Source organism: Macaca mulatta, chromosome 15 (assembly GCF_049350105.2).
Source record: "Macaca mulatta isolate MMU2019108-1 chromosome 15, T2T-MMU8v2.0, whole genome shotgun sequence".
Taxonomy (NCBI): Eukaryota; Metazoa; Chordata; class Mammalia; order Primates; family Cercopithecidae; genus Macaca; species Macaca mulatta.
In genome coordinates this window covers 17,067,658-17,094,132 of record NC_133420.1, presented here as the reverse complement: position 1 = coordinate 17,094,132, position 26,475 = coordinate 17,067,658, and the positions used below count along the sequence as shown (strand labels likewise).

General features: G+C 49.0%; 1 protein-coding gene and 1 long non-coding RNA gene across 9 annotated transcripts in view; one reads left to right on the top strand and one right to left on the bottom strand.

Moving 5' to 3' along the window:
- ASS1 (argininosuccinate synthase 1) overlaps positions 1-5,095 on the top strand; it is a 57,900-nt gene extending 52,805 nt beyond the window's left edge. For all 8 annotated transcript variants that reach the window (XM_077967839.1, XM_077967836.1, XM_015116554.3 and 5 more), the window contains 2 exons: positions 3,409-3,474; positions 4,815-5,095. In XM_077967839.1, coding sequence (XP_077823965.1) covers positions 3,409-3,474; positions 4,815-4,860 — 112 coding nt within the window. In that variant the 3' untranslated portion in view covers positions 4,861-5,095. The remainder of the gene's footprint in view (positions 1-3,408; positions 3,475-4,814) is intronic.
- LOC144335061 (uncharacterized) lies at positions 794-21,776 on the bottom strand. Its single transcript, XR_013405500.1, has 3 exons — positions 21,627-21,776; positions 3,791-3,957; positions 794-2,044 (listed from the first exon to the last, which is right to left on the bottom strand). It is a non-coding gene; the product is annotated as an uncharacterized LOC144335061 (long non-coding RNA).
- Between the last annotated feature and the right edge of the window lie 4,699 nt (positions 21,777-26,475).

Here is a 26,475-nt window from a genome sequence, read left to right as displayed (position 1 = left end):
GGAATCCCAACTCTTTGGGAGGCCGAGGCAGGAGGATCACTTGAGGCCAGGAGTTCAAGACCAACCTGGGCAACATAGTGAGACCTCATCTCTACTAAAAATAAAAAAATTAGCTAAGCGTGGTGGCATGTGCTTGTGGTCCCAACTACTTGGGAGGCTGAGGTGGGAGTGTCTCTTAAGCCTGAGAGATCAAGGATGCAGTGAACCATGACCATGCCACTACTCCAGCCTGGGCAACAGAACAAAACCCTGTCTCAAAAAATAAATCCATAAAATATTAGCCAGGTGTGGTGGCATGCACCTGTAGTCCTAGCTACTCAGGAGGCTGAGGCAGGAGGATCACTTGAGCCCAAGAGTTGGAGGCTGCAGTGAGCCAGGATCACACCACTGCACTCCAGCCTTAGTAACAAAGTTAGGCACTGTCTCTTAAAAAAAAAAAAAAAAAAAAAAAAAAAAAAAAAAAGGGTTAACGCAAGTGGAACCATGAGGAGATTTCTCATTGATGGACCAGGCAGAAGGTGGCCAAGGAGGAGCCCCTGGATAGGCAGGAGGGCCCTGGTGAGCCAGGGCCAAGGTGGCAGCTAACGACTGGCCACTCCTGCGTCCGTCCCGTGGATGCGAGTGACCTGCACCAACGGACCAGGTGTCACCTCCAGAGGTCACCAGAGATGGGGCAGGCCCCTGTGGGACAGACAGCCCCCACTGGACGAGGGTCCCCCTCAGCTTAGCTCAGGCCGAGCCCAGCCCCTCCCTCCTGGAGGCTGGTTGGGAATTAAAGTACGAGTCTTGCTTGCCAGTCATTATTATTTTCTTTCCCTTCTCCTTGCCATGTTGAGTTTCTCCCCCCTTCAGTCTTTCTAAACACGTTATAAGCCATAAATACAACTGAATCAGTTTAGATCAGTCGGGGTAAATGTCAAATTATCTTCTCTCTTTCTCTCTCTGGCTCTTTCTTCCCTCCCCCTCCAAATCAACAGCCTCTAATAATCTGTCCAACCCTTCATTAAGCCTTACAGTCTCACTCAGGGAGATTAAATGAATAAAGTAAAAAGGGAAAGGGGGAAAAAAAAAGAGAAAAGCAGGAGCATTTATTCTCACTGTGTCTCCGACCATTTCCCTTTTCTTTTTGATTTCTACATCGCTGACTTGAAAGCCCTTGAGTGACAGCGTCACAGGGCCCAGCGAGGAAGCCGCGAGAGGCAGCAGAGCTGGAAATGCCGCGGCACAGTCGGTAGAAAGTAACGTAATTATAGAGCAGGTCAGAGCCACTCGAATGAGCAAAAATAAAAGCACAAGAGGTTTTCTGTAGACCGTCAGGGGAGGTAAAAAAAAAAAAAAAAAAGAAAAAGAAAAAGAAAAAAAAATTCATTGTAAACTCTTTTTCCACCTCCCCTCTCACTTCAAACCACAATTTTTAAAAGAGGTTTTTTTAGTTTCTGAGAAACCCCTCTTGGAACTCCCAGCAGCCTCATGGGACGTTTGTCCCTGGACGTGAGCCCTCTTTGCAGGGGCTGCCAGGGCAGTTGGGAAGGTCCCGCCTTGGGGAACGGGATGGGGAGAGTTTGTTGTGACTCTGTTGTGAGAGATGGAGGTGAAGGGACAGATGGTCACGGAGGTGGGGGGGGGATTCTGCGTCCTGCATTCTCCCTGCGCTGAGGACAGGGGCCAGTGGGGCTGAGGCTTGGTTTCCAAAACAAGGTCTGTTCAAGGGATCTGAAAAGGTTGGTGGTCTAGTTTGGTCCAACCCTTCCTAAGCACCGATTCTGCACAGAAAGGGGTGGCCAGCAAGTCTGGCATCTCCTCCTCTTCCAGGGAATGAAAGCTCCTAGTGGCTTCAGTGCCTGAGCCCTGGAGGGGCCATGGAGGTATAGAGGAGGGAGGAAGGGAAATCAAGGAGGCGCAGGAGTATGGGATTGACTTTGCAGAGAGTTCCACGCGCCCACCGGCTTCAAGGCCTGGTGAAGGTCAGGGCCCGGGTCCTGAACGAGTCACTGGGGCCAGGCAGATGCAGAGACCTCATTGGTTCTTGTAAAAAGTCCACATTCTACAAAGAACCAGTCAGACGTCCAGCCTCAGGGTCTCAAAGCAGCAGATCCTCCTGCCCCCGCCCCCCCCCCGACACCAACCCCCCCCCCCACCCCCATCAATCTCACTTCTCTAGAGAGGGCCCCTGAGGGGACAAGCCACCTCCTTGTCACTGGGAACCTTGAATCAGCTTTGTCCCAGGGCTGCAATTCTGCAGAGGAGGGGCTGATTCAGAGCAGGACATGACAAGGGACCCCATCCTCTCAGAGTAGAATAGGAGGCATCTGAGTCCACGCGCCCTAAGTGCTTAGCACAACCATAATTAACAAAGGCAATGGGTGATTGATTGCTTGTATCTGGTCCCTCCCTGTGGACACCACTCTTGCTCTTCCTTCCTTGGCACCTGGCCCAGCACCTGGCAGGCAGCAAAAGGTTTAATAAATGCCTGAACAAATGAATGAGTGAATGAATAGTGTTAGTACTAGTGGGTGCTCACCGTGTGCCAGGCACCAGCTACATTATTTCATGTGGAACCAAAAGTGACGTTGAGAGCTAACCACGCATTTGACAGGTGCGAGGCTGAGGCTCCAAGCGCAGGAATATTTGCCTGGGCTCTCTGGTGGTGTGTGGCGGAGCCAGGACGCAAACCCCAGTCGGCCGGCTGGAGTGACTGCCATGGTTAGGAAGGTTGGGAGGAGCAGCTAAGGGTGGAGAGCCCCAAAGCAGAAGGCTGGTGAGTCTGGGAGATGGAAACTGTAGAGAGATAAAATCTGCTCTGCTGAGTACAGCAGCAGTCAACCCAGCATTTTCCACGACACACTGGCGGTGGGTACCCAGGTTTCAGGATGGATTAGATGAAGTCTAACTGGTTGGACAAATGAGGGGGAAGGTGACTTCATGGGCCAATCTTGCTGTGAATGCTGGAGGCCTCCCTGCAGCTTGCAAAATGCCTTTGTGCTGTTGCAATTCACACCCTAAGGCCTTCTGAGCCTTCAGGTCAGTGGATGCCATCCACACAGTCCCAAAGGCACAGCTGGCTTGGACGCGTGCTCCATTTACAGATGGAGTGCTCTGGTTGGTAGGATTTCATAGGGCTAGTTCTGGGGCGGCTGCTCCTAGCCTCCCGCCACATTGTACAGCAGGGAAGAGGCTGCTGTGTGCTCCACTAGGGCGCTCCAACCTTTGGGTTGGTGCCTGGCCCAGAAGAGGGTTCCCGGAGTTGTACAGAAATTAAATGGAAAGCCGACGTGCAGGGAGGGTTTGGACCCACACAGGGGAAATGCCCTGGTATCTGGGAGGTGGGCTGCCTCTGGCCCCAGCAGTCCTCCCTTCAAGCAGAGGCCAGGGCCAGGCTGAGCTGACAAGCTTCTACTCTCCTTGCAGCATGAACGTGCAGGGTGATTATGAGCCGATTGATGCCACCGGGTTCATCAACATCAATTCCCTCAGGTGAGAAGCTCAGGGCCCTAATGGGCCATCAAAGCCCCCAGGTGTAAAGAGTAGGCTTTAGATGGGACCTTTCCGCTGCCCTGCCCTAGACAAACCCCACTTTCCTGTCCATCTGCCCATAGCATCCTCAGAGGCATGCTTTGATAGCCAACAGTAACAGAGGGTCCTAGGTTCCTGTGTCCCACCCGGTGCCTCTGATACCTGCCCTCCCCTCCCCCTAAGCCACAGGGACTCCACTATGCGCTCCTTTGCAGAGCAGGTTAAACAAGGAAATAGCATAGAGGTGGAGAGAAGCCTTTGTTTTCTGTCACCATACCTGAGCTGTAGGTCTAGCTGGAAGCCATCCTAGCCACGTGGATCTCCATGGCCCAGGAGGGTGGTGCACATCATCTGAAGTCACTCAGACCTTTGATCCTCTGGGAGTCACCAGTAAGGGTGTCAGCTGTACCTGCCGCACAGATTCAGTGAAGGTTCAGTATGAGCCTGTGGAAATCAAGCATGTGGCTTGGGCTCAGCCCTGGCATGCAGGAAGAGCCAGGGGGCAGTGCCAGCAGCAAGCACTCTCAGCCCAGGGCTGATGTGCTCAAGGGCAAACAGGGTTGTTTGTCACCAGCAGCTAACATACACTAAGCTGCTCTGGGGCACTCTCCTAGGATGTCTAATTCTTACGCAAAATTTGCAACTCCTCGGAAACAGGCTGAGTGGTTAAGTAACTTTCCAAGGGTCACACAGCTAGGAGGTGGTGGAGCTGAGTCCGGAGCACCTGTCCTGCTGGGGGTTCTCCATCACCAGCTCCCTTCTCATGGGGATTGGAATCTAGAAGAAGATGCAAGTCTGTCTCCTCTTGCTAACAACATACCCTGGGCACAGAGCCACCATTTTCTCCCAGAGCCAGTTTCTTGTCCCTGGAGGCAGCTCATGCCTGGAGAGATGTTGAATCCCGCCCATCTGCCGAGGGTCCTCTCCCTTCCCCTCAGTCACCTCCACCTCCCCTGCTTCCTGCGCCCTCTGTTTGTATTTTATGACTCTATAAACCCTTTTAAATGGCCCAGAACACACAGGGCTTACATAATGGCCTCTTCATTTCTCCCATTGCCAGTTAAACGCTTTGTCTTCAACAATGACAAACAATGTTTTCCCCCTAAGATAAATTAATTACATTATCCTGATTGGAGGGCAGGAGGGGCCAGGGCGGGAGAGGGAATAGAAAAAAAGACAACTTCACACACATCTTAACAAACAGCTGCCCCCGCCACCCCAGTTCTGCCTGAATTAATTGAACCCAGTGTGTGTTGTTATTGTTAATTTACATTTTTCTTTGTTTTGAATCTGGTTTACAGGCTGAAGGAATATCATCGTCTCCAGAGCAAGGTCACTGCCAAATAGACCCCTGTACAATGAGGAGCTGGGGCCTCCTCAATTTGCAGATCCCCCAAGTACAGGCACTAATTGTTGTGATAATTTGTAATTGTGACTTGTTCTCCCTGGCTGGCAGCGTAGTGGGGCTGCCAGGCCCCAGCTTTGTTCCCTGGTCCCCCTGAAGCCTGCAGACGTGTTGTCACCAAAGGGAAGGGTGGGGGGCAGCTGCGGTGGGGAGCTATAAAATGACAATTAAAAGATACACTAGTCTTTTGTTTCTTTATTTCTACTGTGTGTGTGTGTGTGTGTGTGTGTGTGTGTGTAGTTAATCATGCTTTTCTTAGCCCAACCTTTGTGTTTTCGGACCTAAGTGCTGCCGAACGCCACCATTTGCCAGACAGCCTGTTAATCTGGGAGTCAACCCCTCTCCAGCAAAAACTAGGAATCCAGAAGTGCCGCCTGGGTCAGATCCTAGCCAGCAGCCAGGGAATCAGTCACCAACTGTGGTCCTGTTGCAAATGTCAGGAAACCGAAGAAAATGTAGGGGATGCCCTTTGGGGGCATCAACGCACAGCCCTTTCTCTGGGGATCACCTTTACTCACAGCCCACAGGGAGCTTCTACACAGGGCGGCCATGAGTGACCCCAGGACACTTACTACAGCTGTGTGGCCTAGAGCAGCCTAACTCATGGAGGAGGAGGGAGAGGCCTGAGCAGAGGTGTGAAAAGAACAGGCCCTGAACTTGGCAGCACTTCCCATTGTCCACAAACCAGGCCCAAGGCAGCCATGTTTGCAGTGTAGCCCCTCCCCCCCCTTGGTCATATCTGATTGAACTGTGGATGGACACCTGACCAGAGCTGGCCAATCAGAAACCCCAGGAATTGGGCCTCGCACATGGCTGGAAGTGAGGACATGTAATACAGGCACTCACCGTGGGATGCTGTGGACCTGGGGCACAGAGTCCGTATTCCTATCCTGGTGCTTCATGAAAGCTGGTGGCATCTCTTGGCATGGTTTCCCTGACACCTGATATAATAATGAACTCAGGACTGCAGCTCAGTGAGGGAGTTTCTGCTCCTTGCAACCAAAAGCATCTTCACTGGGAAGACCTGAGTGCTGCTTGCTCTGTGCTTTGCCCTGGTTCTGAACTCAGAACCTGACCTCAGGGACTGCCTCACCACTCCACTGCCTGTGTCCCTGAGGGTTCCTCGCAAAAGAAGTTTTACCTTCAAAACTTTTTTCCGGCCGGGCGCGGTGGCTCAAGCCTGTAATCCCAGCACTTTGGGAGGCCGAGACGGGCGGATCACGAGGTCAGGAGATCGAGACCATCCTGGCTAACACGGTGAAACCCCGTCTCTACTACAAAATACAAAAAAACTAGCCGGGCGAGGTGGCGGGCGCCTGTAGTCCCAGCTACTCAGGAGGCTGAGGCAGGAGAATGGCGTGAACCCGGGAGGCAGAGCTTGCAGTGAGCTGAGATCCGGCCACTGCACTCCAGCCTGGGCGACAGAGCGAGACTCCATCTCAAAAAAAAAAAAAAAAAAAACTTTTTTCCTCCGATTATTAATGGTAATAATAATTTATTATATAATAATTGGTATAATTATTATATAATTATATAATTGGTATAAATTATACCAATAATTTATTATTACCATTCCGTGGTAATAATGACTCAATATTAGCTTTGTGCCAAACACTTCGCTATATACTTTATTCACATTAGCTCGTTGAATCTTCAAAATCACACTTGGAGGTGGACACTTTGATCTCCATTATGTAGAGGTAGCAACGAAGCTGCAGATAAATTGACTTGCCAAAAGCCACTCAGCTAGCAAGTGACAGAACCAAGAACCAAACCCTGGCCTGACTGAGCCCCCAAATCTTGTGCGTTTGTCTTTTTGTTATTGTTGTTGTTGAGATGGAGTCTTGCTCTGTTACCCAGGCTGGAGTGCAGTCTCAGCTCACTGCAACTTCCGCCTCCCAGGTTCAAGCGATTCACCTGCCTCAGCCTTCTGAGTAGCTGGGATTACAGACGCCCACCACCACGTCTGGCTAATTTTTGTGTTTTTAGTAGAGATGGGGTTTCACCATGTCGGTCAGGCTGGTCTCGAACTCCTGACGTAAGGTGATTCCTCCGCCTCCCGCCTCCCAGAGTGCTGGGATTACAGGCCTGAGCCACTGCCCCCGGCCATTATGTCTTTAACCATAGTGATAAACTGCAGCATCTTTAAGAAAAGAAAGAACGGCCGGGCGCGGTGGCTCAAGCCTGTAATCCCGGCACTTTGGAAGGCCGAGACAGGTGGATCACGAGGTCAGGAGATCGAGACCATCCTGGCTAACAGGGTGAAACCCCGTCTCTACTAAAAAAAAATACAAAAAAAAAAAAAAAAAAAAAAAAAAAACTGGCCGGGCGAGGTGGCGGGCGCCTGTAGTCCCAGCTACTCGAGAGGCTGAGGCAGGAGAATGGTGTAAACCCGGGAGGCGGAGCTTGCAGTGAGCTGAGATCTGGCCACTGCACTCCAGACCGGGCGACAGAGCGAGACTCTGTCTCAAAAAAAAAAAAAAAAAAAAAAAAGAGAAATAACTAGCCACGCGCAGTGACTCTCGTCTGTAATCCCAGCACTTTGGGAGGCTGAGGCAGGTGGATCACGAGGTCACGAGTTCGAGATCAGCCCGTTTGAGACCAGCCTGGCCTCAGCCTCCCAGAGTGCTGGGATTACAGGCATGAGCCACCACGCCCGACCACATTTGGTATATTATCAGTCATGTTTTGTCTTTCTTTTCTTTCTTTGTTTTTATGCTAAGCATCCTATAATGCACATACTTTTTCCTATGCCTACAATATTTTTGCAGTTATTTAGGCTGAAGTATAAATGCTTTATATTTTATAGTTATAAATGTATAGCTTACACTTTAAAGTATAAATTGTATATATTTATGCTTTAATGGATATACTTTACACCCTATTTTTAAAATTTTAACATATCGTAAGTGCTTTCCTATGACAATAAAAACTCAGTCCTTAAGCCTGGACACAGTGGTTCATGCCTATAATCCCAGCACTTTGGGAGGCTGAGGTGGGTGAATCGTTTGAGTGCAGGAGTTTAAGACCAGCCTGACCAACATAGCGAGACCCCATTCTCCATAAAATAAATAAATAAATTTTAAAACTCCTTAAACATTTTCAGCAATTACATAATATTTTGTTACATTGATACTCCCTAACTTCACCTTTCCCTATTTATATATTTAGTTCTTTCCATATTCTAAATTATTTTTCTGCCTTTTGTTGAACTTATTTTTTATGTTTTAAATAAATAGAGATGGAGTCTCACTATGTTGCCCAGGCTGGTCTCAAACTCCTGGGCTCAAGTGATTCTCCTGCCTCAGCCTCCCAAAGTGCTGGGATTACAGGCATGAGCCACCATGGCCAGCCCTTTTGTTGAATTTAATGGAATGTTTTTAATAGTTGGTTATTAGCTATACTTATTAGTTATTGCTTTTTTAGTAGCCTCTCTGAGAGTTATTTTATACATCTTTAACTTACCACAGTCTACCTTCAATTAATAGTATGCCACCTCGAGTGTAACATAAGAACTTTGTAACAGTACAACCCTAGAACAGTTCACTTTATGCTTTTGTTGTCATAGATATGCTACAAAATCCCATAATACATTGCTATTATTTTTGCTTTAGACAGTCAAATATCACTTTTAAAAGATTAAAAATAAAAATAAAAAATAAAAAAATAAAGATTTTAAACTATGAAAAATAATGGCGGGACATGCCTATAATCCTAGTACTTTGGGAGGCCAAGGTAGGAGGATTGCTTAAGCCCAGGGATTCAAGGCCAGCCTGGGCAACATAGAGAGACCCCCATCTTTACAAAAAAAATTTAAAATTAGCCAAGTGTGGTAGCACATGCCTGTGGTAGCACATGCTTCTCAGGAGACTGAGGTGGGAGAATTGCATGAGCCTGGGAAGTAGAGACTACAGTAAGGAGTGATCACAGCACTGTACCCTAGCCTGGGCAATATCTCAAGACTCTGTCTCAGAAAATAAAAATAGGCCGGGCGCGGTGGCTCAAGCCTGTAATCCCAGCACTTTGGGAGGCCGAGACGGGCGGATCACGAGGTCAGGAGATCGAGACCATCCTGGCTAACACGGTGAAACCCCGTCTCTACTAAAAAAAATACAAAAAACTAGCCGGGCGAGGTGGCGGGCGCCTGTAGTCCCAGCTACTCGGGAGGCTGAGGCAGGAGAATGGCGTGAACCCAGGAGGCGGAGCTTGCAGTGAGCTGAGATCCGGCCACTGCACTCCAGCCTGGGCGACAGAGCGAGACTCCGTCTCAAAAAAAAACAAAACAAACAAACGAAAAAGAAAATAAAAATAAACAGCTGAGATTGCACCAGTGCACTCCAGCCTCGGTGACAGAATGAGACTCTGCCTCAAAAAATCATAATAATAATAATAATAAAACATTTAAAATAAGAAGAGTGTGTCTTATATTTATCCATATATTTCTTTTTCTGATGCTCTTCATTCCATTGAATAGATCAAAGTTTCAATATATATCATTTTCCTTCTGTTGAAGAACTTTTAAAGGTATTTCTTCTAGTGCAGTGATTAATTCTTTCAGTTTTTTGTTTTTTTTTTTTGAGACAGAGTCTCACTCTGTCACCCAGGCTGGAGTGCAGTGGCTTGATCTCTGCTCACCCCAACCTCTGCCTCTCAGGTTCAAGCAATTCCCCTGCCTCTGCTTCCCAAGTAGCTGGGATTACAGGTGCCCGCCACCACACTGGCTAATTTTTGTATTTTTTAGTAGAGACTGAGTTTCACCATTTGGCCAGGCTGGTATCAAACTCCTGACCTCAAACGATCCACCCACCTCAGCCTCCCAAAGTGCTGGGATTATAGGCATGAGCCACCGCACCCGGCCCAGCTTTTACTTCTTTGAAAAAATTTTATTAACATTTACAAGTAGATCCTTGCTCCATTTTGAGTTCATTACTGTGTAGGTCGTGATTCAGGATCAAAATTTATTTTTGAAAATACTGATATTTTGCTGTTCCAGCACCATTTCTTAAAAAGTCTTTTTCCTATTATATTACCTTAGCATCTTTGTCAAAAATCGATGAGGCCAGGCATGGTGGCTCACGCCTGTAATCCCAGCACTTTCGGAAGCCAACGTAGGTGGATCACTTGAGGTCAAGAGTTGGAGACCAGCCTGGCCAACATGGTGAAACCCCATCTCTACTGAAAATATAAAAATTAGCTGGCTGTGATGGTGCAAGCCTATAATCCCAGCTGCTTGGGAGGCTGAGGCATGAGAATCGCTTGAACCCAGAAGGCAGAGGTTGCAGTGAGCCAAGATCGCATCACTGCACTCCAACCTGGGCGACAGAGCAAGACTCCGTCTCAAAAAAAAAAAAAAAAAAAAAAAAAAAATCAATTGATGGGTATGGGTCTACTTCTGGACTCTCAATTCTGCTTCATTAATGTTATGTGTCTAGCCTTACGCCAAAAACTCTCTGACTTGCTTATTATAGCTTATAGTAAATCTTACACCTCATTCTTTTAAGATTGTTTTGTCCTTTACTGGGTCCTTTTATTCTGGGTCCTTTACTTTTCCATATACTTTTTTTTTTTTTTTGAGACAGAGTCTCGATCTGTCACCCAGGCTGGAGTGCAGCAGCGGTGCATCTTGCCTCACTGCAGCCTCCGCCTTTCAGGTTCAACCAGTTCTCCAGCCTCAGCCTCCTGAGTAGCTGGGATTACAGGTGTGCACCACCACATCCAGCTAATTTTTGTATTTTTAGTAGGGTTTCACCACGTTGGCCAGGCTGGTCTTGAATTCCTGACCTCAAGTGATCCGCTCACCTCGGCTTCCCAAAGTGCTGGGATTACAGGTGTGAGCCACCTGCCCAGCCCACATACCTTTTTTTTTTTTTTTTTTTTTTTGAGACGGAGTCTCACTCTTGTCACCTAGACTGGAGTGCAATGGCACGATCTCGGTTCACTGCAACCTCCGCCTTCCAGGTTCAAGCGATTCTCTTGCCTCAGCCTCCTGAGTAGCTGGGATTACGGATGCCCCCCACCTCCTCCGCCTCATTTTTGTACTTTTAGTAGAGATGGGGTTTTGCCATGTTGGACAGGCTAGTCTCGAACTCCTGACCTCAGCCTCCACCACTTCCCAAAGTGCTGGGATTATAGGCGTGAGACACTGCGCCTGGCCCATATAAATTTTTTAAACAAATTATTCATTTCTTCAAAAAGTCTGCTACAATTTCATTGGAATTACATTAAAACAACGGATTCATTTGAAGAGAATTGTCATCTGAGTTAGTCCATTACCATTGCTATAAAGGGTTGTCTGAGACTATAAAGAAAAGAGGTTTATTTTGGTTTACGCAGGCTCTACAGGAAGCATAGTGCTGGGATCTACTCCTGGTGAGACCTCAGGAGGCTTCCAATCATGACTCCTGGAAGCTTCCAATTACTGTAGAAGGTGAAGCGGGATACGGAAGGTTGTATCACATGGCAAGAGAGGGAGCAAGAGAAGAGGGACAGGTTCCAGGCTCCTTTTTAAACAACCAGATCCCAGGGGCAGTGGCTCATACCTGTAATCCCAGCGCTTTGGGAGGCCAAGGTGCTTGAGGTCAGGAGTTAGAGACCAGCCTGGCAACATGGCGAAGCTAAAAATACAAAAATTAGCCAGGTTCGGTGGCACACAACTGTAATTCCAGCTACTCAGCAGGCTGAGGCACGAGAATCGCTTGAACCTGGGAGGAAGACGTTGCAGTGAGTTGAGATCATACCACTGCACTCCAGCCTGGGCAAAAGAGCAAGATTCTGTCTCAAAAAAATTAAAAATAAACCACTAGATCTTGTGTGAACTTATTACTGTGGTTAATTTTTTTGCATATGTGTATATTTCTCTCTCAAAATTAGGAGTCGAATTTTGTCAAATATTTCTCAACATCTTTTGAGATGTTTTCTCCTGTATTCTGTTAATACAATGAATTATATTAATTGATTTTTGAATGTTAAACCAATTGTATATTCACAGGAAAAATACCATTTGGTATTGCTGGATGTAATTTGCTGAAATTTTGCCAGAGATTTGTGTCTATATTCATGTGGGATGTGGATCTGTAGTTCTCTTGTGGTTCTTTGGTTTTTGTGTCAGGGAGAGCGTTGCCCCCCAAAAAATACATTCAGAAGTGTCTCTCCACCTCCTCTGTTTTCTAAAACAGCTTTTGGGTAGGATTGGTAATATTCTTTCATAAATGTTTCATGGAATTCACCAGTGGAAGACCAGGCATGGTGGCTCATGTCTGTAATCCCAGCACTTTGGGAGGCTGAGGTGGGAGGATTGCTTGAGCCCAGGAGTTCAAGACAATCCTGGACAACATAGCAAGACCCCCATCTCTGCTAGGAAACAAAAAGAAAAAGAAAAAAGAATTCACCAGTGAAGCCATCTGAGCCTGGAATTTTGTATGTGTGTGAGGCTTTTATTTTTTTATTTTTATTTCTTATTTTTTTTCTTGAGATGGAGTCTTGCTCTTGTCTCCCAGTCTGGAGTGCAATAGCATGATCTTGGCTCACTGCAACCTCTGCCTCGCGGGTTCAAGTGATTCTCCTGCCTCAACCTCCCAAGTAGCTGGGATTACAGGCACCTGCCACCATGCCGGGCTAATTTTTTGTATTTTTAGTAGAGACAGGGTTTCACCATGTTGGCCGAGCTGGTCTTAAACTCCTGACCTCAGGTGATCCACCCACCTCCGCCTCCCAAAGTGCTGGGATTACAGGCATGAGCCACTGTTCCCAGCCTGAGGCTTTTAAAAAATAAATTTGGCCAGGTGCCGTGGCTCACGCCTGTAATTCCAGCACTTTGGGAGGCCAATGCACGCAGATCACTTGAGTCCAGGTGCTCAAGACCGGCCTGGCCAACATGGCAAAACCCCATCTCTACTAAAAATACAAAAATTAGCCAGGTGTGGTGGTGCATGCCTGCAATCTCAGCTACTCGGGAGGCTGAGGTTGCAGTGAGTTGGGATTCTGCCAGTCCACACCAGCCTGGGTGACAGAGTGAGACTCTGTCTAAAATAAAACAGAACAGAACAGAACAGAACAGAACAGAACAGAATAGAATATTCTGTTTCTTTGATTTATGTAAGGCTATTTAAGTTGTCTATTTCCTCTTGGATCAACTTTGGTAATTTGTTTCTTTTGAGGGATTTAACCATTTCATCTCGGTTTTCAATTTTATTAGCACAAAGTATTTTTTATAGTTTTCCTGACCTCAAGTGATCCACCTGTCTAGGCCTCCCAAAGTGCTGGGATTGCAGGCATGAGCCATCACGCCTGGCCCCTTCTAGCTTTTCTGCTTAATGATTCTTATATTCAGTGAAGTGTGTCTACTCTGACTGGGGGAAACTCAAAACAATTCTCAGTCCTGTATGGGATTCTCAGTATTTTTTTTTCCCTCAAAAGTTGCTCTTGGCCGGGCACGGTGGCTCACGCCTGTCATCCCAGCACTTTGGGAGGCTGAAGCAGCAGATCACGAGGTCAGGAGTTTGAGACCAGGCTGGCCAACATGATGAAACCCCATCTCCACTAAAAAATACAAAAATTAGCCAGGTGTGGTGGTGCATGCCTATAATCCCAGCTTCTTGGGAGGCTGAAGCAGAAGTATTGCTTGAACCTGGGAGGCAGAGGTTGCCGTGAGCCGAAATCAGGCCACTGCATTCCAGCCTGGGCAACAGAGTAAGCCTCCGTCTTGCGGGGGGGGGGGGGAAGTTGCTCTTATTTGGTCTCATGGGGTTTTACTCTATACATGAGGAGACTGGCAACCACCAGAGACTCAAATGGACACTTAACAGACTGCTGGAGGTCTTTCTCGTGTAGTGCCCTCCTTGCTGGTTGTCAGTCCCAGATTTCAGCTGTGTTGGCTTCCCCAAACCCCATCTGTCTTCTCGGCTTTGCATGATCACTGGACTCTGTCTCCTCCCCATTTGGCAGTTTTAGAATTACCTGCAAGCAGAAAGCTAGTTGATGACAAGGCTCGTCTTGTTAGTTTCCCTTTTCTCAGGAATCACAGCCCTGTGCTACCAGTTGTTGAGTGTCTGGAAATAGTTGTTCCTTGTGTTTTGTACAATTATCTGTTGTTTACAGTGGGAGGATAATTCTGGACCATCTCAGTCTTTTGTGGACAGAAATGAAAGCTGATTTTTTTTTTTTTTTTCCTGAGACGGAGTCTTGCTCTGTTACTCAGGCTAGAGTGCACTGTGATCTCAGCTCACTGAAACCTCAAAATCTAGGGCTCAAGTCATCCCCCCACCTCAGCCTCATAAGTAGCTGGGACTACAAGCACCCACCATTACACCCAGCTAATTTTTGTATTCTTCATAGGGACATGAAACATGGCTCACTGCAACCTCCACCTCCCAGGTTCAAGCAATTCTTGTGCCTCAGCCACCTGAGTAGCTGGGATTACAAGTGCACACCACCATGCCCGGCTAATTTTTGTATTTTTAGCAGAGACAGGTTTTGCCATATTGCTCAGATACTCTCAAACTCCTGGCCTCAAGTGATCCACCTGCCATGTTGCCCAGGCTGGTCTTATACTCCTGTGCTCAAGCAATCCCCCTATCTTGGCCTCTCGAAGTGCTGGGATTACAGGCATGAGCCACTGCACCTGGCCTGATGTTTTTCAATATAACAATAATATAATCTAAATGCCTATAGGCCAGCCTGGCCTGAGATCACACTTAATAAGTTGCTGACATGAATCGTGTAGTTTCTCATCCTAACTAACATTCCACCCCTCATTGGCTCTCATCTCACTCAACATAAAACCCAAAGTCCTTACTACAGCCAGCACCAACTACCAGACGTGAAAGTGAGACCACATAGGAACTTCCCTCCGCAGACAAGCCTGACAGCAGCTGCCTGAACGATCCCACATGAGACTAGCAATAGAATTCCCTAGGCTGCTCACCTACAGGCTCATGAGAAAGAATAAATAAGGTTTTATTTTTATTATTTTTTTTTTATTTCAATAGTTTTTGGGGTACAGGGTTATTGCTTACATGGTAAGTTCTTTAGTGGTGATTTATGAGATTTTAGTGTACCATTACCCGAACCGTGTACATTGCATCCAATGTAGGCACTAAGTTTTATGGTTGTTTATGATGCAGCAACAGATAATTGATGCATTTATTATGGCCTACCAGCCCTTTCATGATCTGGCTCCCACCTGCTTTCCTTCCTCCCCTCCCTCCTGCTCCCTCTCCTTCTGCTACAGCCCACTGTCTTCAAACAATCCAAGCTCCACCTGGAACATCTTCCCCCAAATAGCCACAAGACTCACTCATTACAGCCCCAGTGTGGCACTGACTATACCTTTATCCTGCCTCCCTCTTCTCCACAGCACATACCACCACCAAACATATGCATTGGTTTGCTTTGTGTATCTAGTAATTTTTTATTGAATGCTGGACATTGTTGAGTATCTCTCCCAATAGATAGGAAGCTCCATGTGGGCGGAGACCATGTCTGCCTCATTTGCAGCTGTGTACCAGATGCTAAAACCATGCCTGGTCCATAACAAGTATTCAATTAATATTTGTTGAATGACTTGAATATTCATCTTCAAGTGGACTCAGAACCCCACTTGAGGAGCATCAGGAATACATACTTCCTCCTCTGCTCCAGGAGCCCATAAAATGGTACCTAGGCATTCAGAAGCTATTCCAATCTAGTCCTCATGCCACAGCCCAGGACCTGCGCTCATTCACCTCTTTGTCCCTCCTGTCACTCCTCTCTAGTCACTGCATACACTCTTGACATGCGGTTGCCCCTGTTGTCAACACAATTGAGCCCAGCTCCACTGAGAAGTGGGTAGGAAACCACCACCTTAGGGAAGCTATGGTAGGTTTGCTTGGACACGGAGATGTTAGAACTCTTAGCTCTTCATCTATGCAGCCTCTCTCCACCTGGGCATGCCAGTGTGGCCAAATGATCTTGATTAGCTATAGTTTCAACAAACAGCCTCCAGCTGTCACCAGAACCACCTTGTCCTCCAGCTCTCATACTCTATTGCAGGGATTAGCTTATTGGGACTGACTCTGCCTTCTCTCAGAGTAAATTCTGTCTTTGGTAGACCCTCAATCCTCCTACCCCCTGCTATAAGGCTTCCATGGAGTTGCCCCCAGACTGCCACTGAAGACTGGGTATGTCTGAATCCCGGTCACTCCCAACATTGAAAATATTTTCTAGGAATGTCCTTAGTCCTCAAGTCAATCTAGAAATACAAATCAATACTAGGATGTAAATACAATTGTTGATATCTAACAACCATTGTTTAGTGGTTGTTTATGGTGCAGCAACTTAGGCATGTAAGCAATAACCCTGTACCCCAAAAACTATTGAAATAAAAATAAAATAATTAAAATAAAATCTTATTGTTTCTCAGAGTGTCCAAATAGAATAATATTGAAAATTAAAGACTCAGAAAAATAAATTTTTTGTTTTTTTTGTGAAACAGAATCTCACTCTGTTGCCCAGGCTGGAGCGCAGTGGCATTATCTTGGCTCACTGCAACCTCCACCTCCCGGTTTCATGCAATTCTTATACCTCAGCCACCTGAGTAGCTGGGATTACAAGCGCACACCACCATGCCCAGCTAATTTTCATATTTTTAGCAGAGATGGGTTTTGCCATATTGCCCAGGATGGTCTCAAACTCCTGGCCTCAAGTGATCCACCCACCTCGGCCTCCCAAAGTGCTAGGATTACAGGCATGAGCCACCATGCTTGGCCCAGAAAAAAATTTTTTATTTCTGATTCCAACATCTTCACCAAAATATTTTGGTTAATATTCATTTGCATTTCCTGCCAGTCATTCTTTCATATGCACATTTGTTTACAGGCATGTCATGTAGTCTGTTTACACTGTGCACCTGTGCATTTGGTTTTTTGTTTTTTTGGGGTTTTGAGACGAGTCTCACTCTGTCACCCAGGCTGAAGTGCAGCAGCATGATCTCGGCTTACTGAAACCTCCGCCTCCCAGGTTCAAGCGATTCTCCCGCCTCAGCCTCCCGAGTAGCTGGGATTACAAGCACGCACCACCACACCTGGCTAATTTTTGTATTTTTAGTAGAGACGGGGTTTCACCATGTTGGTCAGGCTGGTCTCAAACTGCTGACCTCATGATCCACCTGCCTCGGCCTCCCAAAGTGCTGGGATTACAGGCGTGAGCCACCACGCCTGGCCTCTGCACATTTGTTTCATTTAACATAATAGCAGAATTAATTTTCCACGTTGTTGATAGGCTCCAGAACCAACTTGAATTGTACACTTAAAATTGGCCTATTTTGTATGATGTGTAAGTCACACATCGATAAAGCTGTTAAAAGCCAGGCTCAGTGGCTCACCTCTGCAGTCCCAGTGCTTTGCGAGGTAGAGGCGGCAGGATCACTTGAGGACAGGAGTTTGAGACCAGCCTGGGCAACATAGTACAAACCCATCTCTGCCCAAAAAAAAAAAAAAAAAAAGGAAGGCCAGGTATGGTGACTCACACCTGCAATCCCAGCAGTTTGGGAGGCCAAGGCAGGTGGATCACTTGAGGTCAGGAGTTCAAGACCAACCCAGCCAACATGGTGAAACCCTGTCTCTGCTAAATATTACAAAAATTAGCCGGGCATGCACCTGTAATCCCAGCTACTTGGGAGGCTGAAGCAAAAGAATCACTTGAACCAGGGAGGCAGATGTTGCAGTGAGCCGACGTCATGCCACTATACTCCAGCCTGGGCAACAGAGCAAGACTCAAAAAAAAAAAAAAAAAAAAAAAAGAAAGAAAAATTACCTGGGTGTGGTGATGCACAACTGTAGCCCCTACTGAGGAGGCTGAAATGGGAGGTTTGCTTCAGCCCAGGAGATTAAGGCTGTGGTGATCACACCACTGCACTCCAGCCTTAGTGACAGAGAAAGACCCCCCTCTCAAATAAATTAATAAATCTGTTAAAAATAAATACATGTATATTTTTGAGACAGGGTCTCACTCTATCACCCAGGCTGGAGTCCAGTGGTACCATCACAGCTCACTGAAGCCTCATGCTCCTGGGCTTAAGTGATCCTCCCATCTCAGCCTCCTGAGTAGCAGGGACTACAGGTGTGTGTCAACACACCAAGCTAATTTTTTTTTTTATTTTTAAGAGACGGGTTTTTCACTATGTTGCCCAGGCTGGTCTCAAACTCCTGGGCTCAAGCAATCCCCCCACCTTGGCCTCCCAAAGTCCTGGGATTACAGGGAGGTGTGTGAACCACCACACCCAGCCAAAAACGTAAATAAATATTTTTTTAATATAAGTGGGAGAAAGATGGCCAATGTTAAAGAAAGGCATTGAGAAGAGCTTGGGCTAGCACAGTGCTGGGCTGGAGCAGAAGGGAGAGGAGAGGAGGCATCTGGTCAGAGTGGAGCCGAGGATCCTCCAAGGCAACTGTGGGCAAGGCAGCTGGGATGAGGGGAGGGGCAGGATGCTGGACAGGCAGTTTGGCCTTTAAGGAAGGTGACGTGGGGTGCAGAGTGAAAGGGGAGAGCCCCAGCTCAGGGACCAGGCTTAGGTTACACAGATTAAATCCTGGTTCCTTCCTCTTTCACGGTGAGAACTTGGGCCAGGACTTTACCTCCTTGAACCTCAGTTTCTCCATCTGTAGGATGGGATTGTAATGGCCCTTCCTTCCAGGGCTATTGGAGGACCCAGGAGGCCCACAGTGGACCGTCAGGAACAGGAGCCCGGTCTCAGTCACTATTCCACGGGGACGTTCCACAGCATCAAGGAAGCTAGTCAAGGCACATAAAAAGTGCCTGACTGGCTGGGCATGGTGGCTCACACCTGTAATCCCAGTACTTTGGAAGGCCGAGGTGGGCAGATCACCTGAGGTCAGGAGTTCAAGACCACCCTGGCCAACATGGCGAAACCCCGTCTCTACTAAAAATACAAAAATTAGCTGGGCGTGGTGGCTGGCACCTATAATCCCAGCTACTTGGGAGGCTGAGGCAAGAGAATCACTTGAACTCGGGAGGCAGAGGTTGCAGTGAGCCAAGATCGTGCCACTGCACTCCGGCCTGGGCGACAGGGCGAGAATCCGTCTCTAAATAAATAAATACATACATACTGCCTGATCTTGCCAGGCTTACACCTGTAATCCCAGTACTTTGGGAGTCCAAGGCCGGTGGATCAGTTGAGCCCAGGAGTTCAAAACAAGCCTGGACAACATAGTGAAACTCCATCTCTTCCAAAAATATAAAAATTAGCCAGCCGTGGTGGCACACACCTGTGATCCCAGCTACTCAGGAGGTTGAGGCAGGAGGATCATTTGAGCCCGGGAGGTCCAGGCTGCAGTGAGCCATGATTGTGCCACTGCATTTTAGCCTAGGCAACAGAGTGAAACCCTGTCTCAAAAAAATAAAAATCCTGGCCAGGCACAGTGGCTCATACCTGTAACCCCAGCATTTAGGGAGGCTGAGGTGGGTGGATCACCTGAGGTCAGGAGTTCGAGACAAGCCGGGCCAACATGGTGAAACCCCATCTCTAAAATTTGTAAAATTTGTAAAAATACAAAAATTAGCCGGGCGTGGTGGCACATGCCTGTAATCCCAGCTACTCGGGAGGCTAAGGCAGGAGAATTCCTTGAACCCAGGAGGCGGAGGTTGCAGTGAGCCGAGATCGTGCTGCTTCACTCTAGCCTTGCAACAAGAGCAAGACTCCTTCTCAAAATAAATAAATAAATAGGCCAAGCACGGTGGCTCACACCTGTAATCCCGGCACTTTGGGAGGCCGAGGTGGGCAGATCACGAGGTCAGGAGTTCGAGACCAGCCTGGCCAACATGGTGAGACCCCATCTCTACTAAAACTACAAAAATTATCTGGGCGTGGTGGTGCATGTGTGTAATCCCAGCTACTCAGGAGGATGAGGCAGGAGAATTGATTGAACCCAGGAGTCAGGGATTGCAGTGAGCCGAGATCCCACCACTGCCCTCTAGCCTAGGTGACAGAGCAAGACTCTGTCTCAGAAAATTAATTAAATTAAAATTTAAAAAAGAAAAATTAAAAACCTGCCTTGACGTGTGCATGGGGCTGACAGCTCAGAAGGCGCCCTCTCCTCCTTACTTATGCCGTTGGAGCCTCACAACCATCACGGAGAGGAAAGGAGGTAGAATGAGCAACCCATTTTTCAGGTGAGGCAGCACAGGCTTGCGTTTGAATCGTGGCTCTGTCACTTCCTAACCCCTGACTCGGAGTGACTTTCCTTAGCATCGGACTGGCCTCCATATCCTCGGCTATAAAACCAGTATAACATTAGGGCTCACCTTACTTGTGAATATCAAGGGGAATACATGCTGTGCATGGTTTTGTGCTAGAACCAGTATTCAGTAAGGTCTCAGTAAATACCCAGGGTTGGGGAGGGGAGGGGAGGAGGGAGCAGTTCCCGATAGCCGGAGTCCAGGTGAATTCAGATGCTGTTGGTACCCACCCTCTCCCCACTGCCCCCGAAGTTCACCAGCGGCTACAGTAGAAAGTTTCCAGCAGGCTGACAGCATCCTCCCTCTAGCCCCTCTTGTACTTATCAGGTTTGTTATTTCCTGTATTTTATGATGTTTTCACATCCTGGGGCCTTGCTAATCCTGGAGAGACTGCTCCTCCTGGGGCTGGCTAATCCCTAGAGCTAGCAAACAACGTGCCTGCAAACCTGCCTTTCATGTACAAACCAATCCAGAGCCTGTGTACCCAAGCATCTCCTTCCTCTAACTCTTACACCCCAAGTCAGGATTTCCCCTGCCCTAAATCAATCCAGGGCCATTTCCCAGACAACTAGAAGCCACCCCTAACAGCCCAGAGCCTGCCAGAATTCTCAAACTAGCCATCCCAAACTTGTTGAAATGCACCTACCCTCCCTTACCCACACACACACACACACACACACACACACACACACACAAACTTGGATCAGTCCCCATCTGCTCATGGAGAACTCCCTATCCAACTCCAGCAGCTATCAACACTCCCAGAAAATCCAGTTTCCTACCCAAGTGGAAGAATGAGGAGCTACTAACCCTGAAAGCTGAAAAAATGGCTTACATTTGTCCCCGTTTATTCTCCTTAAGAAATACATTTATAGGCCGGGTGAGGTAGCTCACCCGTAATCCCAGCACTTTGGGAGGCCTAGGCGGGAGGATTGATTGAGACTGGCCTGGGAGACATGGCGAAACCCCATCTCTACAGAAAACACACACACACACACACACACTAGCCTGGTGTGGTGGTGCATGCCTGTGGTCTCAGCTACTCAGAGGCTGAGGCAGGAGGATGACTTAAGCCTAGGAGGTTGAGGCTGCAGTGAACCCAGAATTGTGCCACTGCACCTCAGCCTGGGTGAAAGAGTGAGACCTTGTCTCAAAAAAAAAAGAAAGAAATGCATTTATAATAACATTTTGCTTTTTGTGTTTAATAATCCTTTATCTAAATTTGCCTGATTAGAGGGAGTCACAGATGACCTAGGAGCTGCCAGCAGGCGGGGGTACCTGGGAAGGAGGCCTAAAGCACAGGAGGACAAAGCGGGTGTTAAGGTCCTGTTGCCTCCTGGCCCCAAAGCTTCCACTGTCCTCCCAAGTGCTGGCATCAGGCCGTCCCCAGTCTGAGACAGCCTCCTTTCCACTCCCCACAACCCAGCCAGGCGTCTCCTCCTGCAGCTCAGTGCAGACTCAGCCAGACGCAGCTTACCTTCCATCTTCACACTTTTGCTGCCACCCCCTGAAACAGCCCCTGCCCATCTCCGATCTTGAAAGCAAAGAGCATGGGGAACACAGGCTCAGAGCCCAGGACTCAGCCTGCTCCGAACCTCAGGACGCCAGCTCAAACCAGCCCACCTGGTGCGGCTGCTGTCAGCTCCACCTGGATCCAGAAGCTCCTGGCTGCATGGAGGAGGCCAGAGGGCCTTGGCCGCCTGAAGCCAGGAGCCACGGGCTGCCAGCCAGGTGCTGAGCTGATCTGCACGCCTCTCAGGCTGGGGAAAGGGCTCGTCTGGGGTCAGTGCAATCGATATCTCATCTGCAGCTCTCCTAGCGGAAGTGATGGCTATTGGAACATGGTAATGGGTGTTGTCTAGTGGAAGAGACTAATCTTCCCAGCTGTGGAGGGCTCTGCAGGTGGCCCACGCACCAGCAGGCTCCGCTCAGAGACTCACTGCTGTCACTGCCACCGCTGATGGGGCTATCGAGGCAGGTTTTTTCTTTTTTTTTTTTTAAGCCCACATCCAGTGACGTATCAAATCAAGGCATATTTAAAGCCACAGCAGCCTTGTGTCATGCTGGTGTCCATCCTGGTCTTCCTGGCACCTTCCTGGCACAAAGCCCCAGAGCTGATCCTGACCCATTCCTTCCCAGCACAGGTGGGGATACCAAGGTCAGTGATTTGCCCAAGCCCATGGAATCAACTGGAAGAGGGCCAGGATGAAACTCTGGTCTCCAGACTCCCCAACCAGCATCACACAGAACACTGACTATGACCAACCCATGGCCAGGGGCCTAACTTGGCCCTTAGGTATGCCAGGGTTTCTATTGGTCGGCTCAATGCTTCTTGAAAAAAACTAGAATGCAAATACCATCGATATATTGGCTACAGTCCTCACCACTCCCTAATGTCTCACACTCAGCCAGCTTCACTCACTCTGTCATCTATCTGATCTTGGATCAGTAAAACTGAGGTCTCCACATAATGGGGTGAGGAGAAAGGAAATCAGCCCCCTCCCCTGGAGGGTGGGACTCCAGATCTGGTCTCCTTGTGCCGGCTCACAGGCCATGGAGCCTGGCAGGCTGTGTGCCTTGCTGCCCACTGCTGTGGATGATGCTCATTGCACATTTCGGTAAATATTAACTGAGCAGCTGCTATATGCCAGGCCCCAGGACTCATCAGCCCAGTTAGCCAAAGCCCTTTATTTTTTATTTCATTTTGAGACAGGTTGTCACTCTGTCACTCAGGCTGGAGCGCAGTGGCGCGATCATAGCTCACTGCAGCTTCGAACTCCCGGATTCAAATGATCCTCCTGCCTCAGCCTCCTAAGTAGCTGGGACTACAGGTGTGCACCACCATGCCCAGCTAGAAGCCCTTTATTTTAATGGCTTCATGTGCTGCTCCTTTACGGAGCCCTCCCAGAAGTTAGCAGTAAGCACTACCCTCTCGTGGTGGAATTCCAAACACCTGTTACCTTGAGCAGCTTGACGTCTCGGGAAGCGACTGAACTGACTCTGCCATGAGCTTGCAGGGTTCCTTAGGCCAGAACCTTGGGCAGGGCTCTGAACATTTCTGGGCCTAGCTTTCTCCAAATGTAAAACAAAAGACTTGAACTCCATGACCCCTCAAGAAGGTAGATTCCCTTTCTTTTCAAACGTCCTTTTTAAAATTTGTGCAATTTTGAAAGCCCCTCCAGTATTCTCCTCTGTGAGGTTTCCAGGGGCAGGGAGGGGTGGGCCCTGCTGGTAAGACCCCATGGGAGGGCTGGGAGGGGGCAGGCCATAGAATTTGAGACAAGTGGTTTCAGCCCACCTCTCAGAGTTCTGGATCGGCTTGGGCATGCCGATACAAAAAGGACTCGGGGCTGATTTCCTTTGTGACTTTTGAAATGGCGGAGTGGTGCGCACTAGAAGTGGGTGTTTCTTGATAAATGGGCAGATTCCTAAATCTGGAACCTCTCTGAGTCCGGGGCCTAGAAATCCACCTGTTTCACAAGCTGCCTGAGTGATTCTGATGCTCGCTGAAATTTGAAGAACACAGGCCTGGAGAGATGGAGGCCCATGGCATTCACAGAAGCTGATGCCCCATGACCAGGCTCCAGGGTGGTTCCCAGGATCTGGGCGGGTTGAGTATCTGCATGTTTAGCCAGGACCAGCTGTGCAGTTGCTGCCCACTCAGGCCTCCCCCACCCATAAGCCCACAATCACCAGCCTCCCCGGAAAAGACGATCACAGTTGCCAGTCTCCGAGGGGTCCCTGCAGAGCCACAGGTATTCTGGGGAGCCAAGTGGTCACAAGCCCCAGTTAGAACGCAGGCAGAACTGGAGCGTGCCAATGACTCCATCTCTGAGTCTCAGTTTCCTCATCTGTAAAGTGGGCCCAATAATAGTACTTAGCTTACAGGGTTGCCCTGAGGAATACATTATGCACATAAAAATCTTAAAACAGGGCAGACACCGGGTAACGGTTCCACAAATGAGAACTTTTGTCCTATTGCTACTGATTATCACCATTCTGCCCTGACCCCATTGTATTAGTCTGTTTTCACACTGTTCTAAAGAAGTACCTGAGACTGGGTAATTTATAAAGAAAAGAGATTTAATTGACTCACAGTTCTGCATGGCGAGGGAGGCCTCAGGAAACTTACAATCATGGCAGAAGGCGGAGAGGAAGCAAAGCACGTCTTACGTGGTGGCAGGGGAGAAGGAGATAAGCGGGTATTCCCACACATTTTCAAACCATTAGATCTCATTAGATCTCGTGAGAACTCACTTACTATCACGAGAACAGCTGGGAGAAACCACTCCATGATCCAATCACCTCCCACTAGGTCCCTCTCTCGACACATGGGGATTACAATTCAAGATGAGATTTGGGTGGGGACACAGAGTCAAACCAAATCACCCATGCACTGGCGTCCTCCTCCAGCCCCTCCCCCACACCCTGACCCTGGAGTGATGGCAGGCACCCGTTGTTACTAATCACGACACAACCCCCACCCCCACTGGGCTTGCAGAGACCCAGCCAGCCACTCAGTTAAGATGGTAATGAAGCAGCTGTGAAACAGGAGGCCTTTCCATCTGGGATCCCAGCTGACCTGACTCCTGCCTGAGGTTGGGGTATCTGCTGTGTGGATGCTGCCCCCACCCCCCACCCGCCCCGGCCCAGCTGTTTATTGGTGGTGTGATGATGGCTCAGGCTCACTGCAATCTCAGCCTCCTGGGCTCAAGTTATCCTCCCACCTCAGCCTCCCCAGTAGCTGGGACTACATGTGTGCACCACCACCACGCCTGACTGATTTGTTTTAGTTTTGGTAGAGATTAAGTTTTACTATGTTGCCCAGGCTGGTCTCAAACTCCTGAGTCAAGTGATCCTCCCGCCTCATCCTCTCAAAGGCCTGCGATTAGAGGCGTGAGCCACGGTGCCCAGCTGCAATCACTTATTTATGTCTGTGTTAACCCGCTCGCAGGCCCGGCTCCCGCCTCATTTGCCTCCGTGGTGGCAGCCCCCACCCTTGGGCGCCAATGGTAGGGTGGAGTGGGGGTGTGTGTGTGGCGAGATAGAAGTAGAAGTTCTTTTTTTTTTGGGGGGACAGAGTCTGGCTCTGTCCCCCAGGCTGGAGTGCAGTGGCGCGATCTCGGCTGCACTGCAAGCTCCGCCTCCCGGGTTCACGCCATTTTCCTGCCTCAGCCTCCTGAGTAGCTGGGACTACAGGCGCCCACAACCGCGCCCCGCTAATTTTTGTATTTTTAGTAGAGACGGGGTTTCACCGTGGTCTTGATCTCCTGACCTTGTGATCCGCCCACCTCGGCCTCCCAAAGTGCTGGGATTACAGGCGTGAGCCACCGCGCAGGGCCAGAAGTAGGAGTTCGATGCCCCCTTCCCCTTCCTCTGGATGGGAGTGGCGGAGGGCAACGCTCTACAGCTGTGGGTGAGATGATGCGGCCCTAGAAAAGCTCTGGGATGAAGTACGCAAGGGCTACAGTCCTGGCCGCTCCTCCCACTCACTACGTGACTTGGGAAGGGGCTTGACTCCACCTTGGAGGGGCAGGGACACCTGATTCATTCAGAAATTGTTGATTACACTTGCCCTTTGTGTTCAGCACTGTTCAAGGTGCTGGGGATATGGAGATGAAGGAAACAAACCAGCTCCCGGGTGTGCTGAGGGAGGGAACATCTGGAGAGGGGAGTCAGGGGGGCCTCCCAGGAGGGACAGTGAGAGCAGCCCTGTGAAAAGTGCAGGGAAGGGCATTCCAGGCAGAAGGAACAGCATGTGCAAAGGCCAGAGGGTCAAGGAACCAAAGAGAGTTGGCTCAGGAGAGAGAGAAGAAGAAGGGGCTGGAGAGGTGGGCAGGGCTGATTCTAAGAGACCTGGGAAGCTGTGGGTGCCTGAAGTGATGGAGAAAAGCCAGGTCAAGTGGCAGCCAGGGAACTCCAGGACCCAGGAGTCCTGCTCTCAGAGATCCCAGGCCCCTCAGCCCCACCCTCCCTAACCTCATGGACCTGGGGCTCAGTGAGGTTCATGGCGCCGCTCCTGGGAGCAGCTGACCCGGTGCACCCTGGTGAGCCCCTGAGGGGAAGCCACTCACCAGGGACTGGGGTCCCCACTCCTTCCGAGCCCTCTCAACAAGGCGGCTTTGTCTGGCAGCCCCAAGGACCCCCACGCTCCTCCCCAGGCCCCCTACAGCGGCCTGTGCAGAGTTCTGAATGGAGGCTTTATCTGCATCCCAGGCCAGATTGCTGGGAAGTGAGTGGCCGGGGCTGGCACATGGGGCCAGGCAGCAGCGGCAGCCCTGACTCCTGGGGCTGCAGACACAGAGAGAGCCCAGGACAAAAGGGTG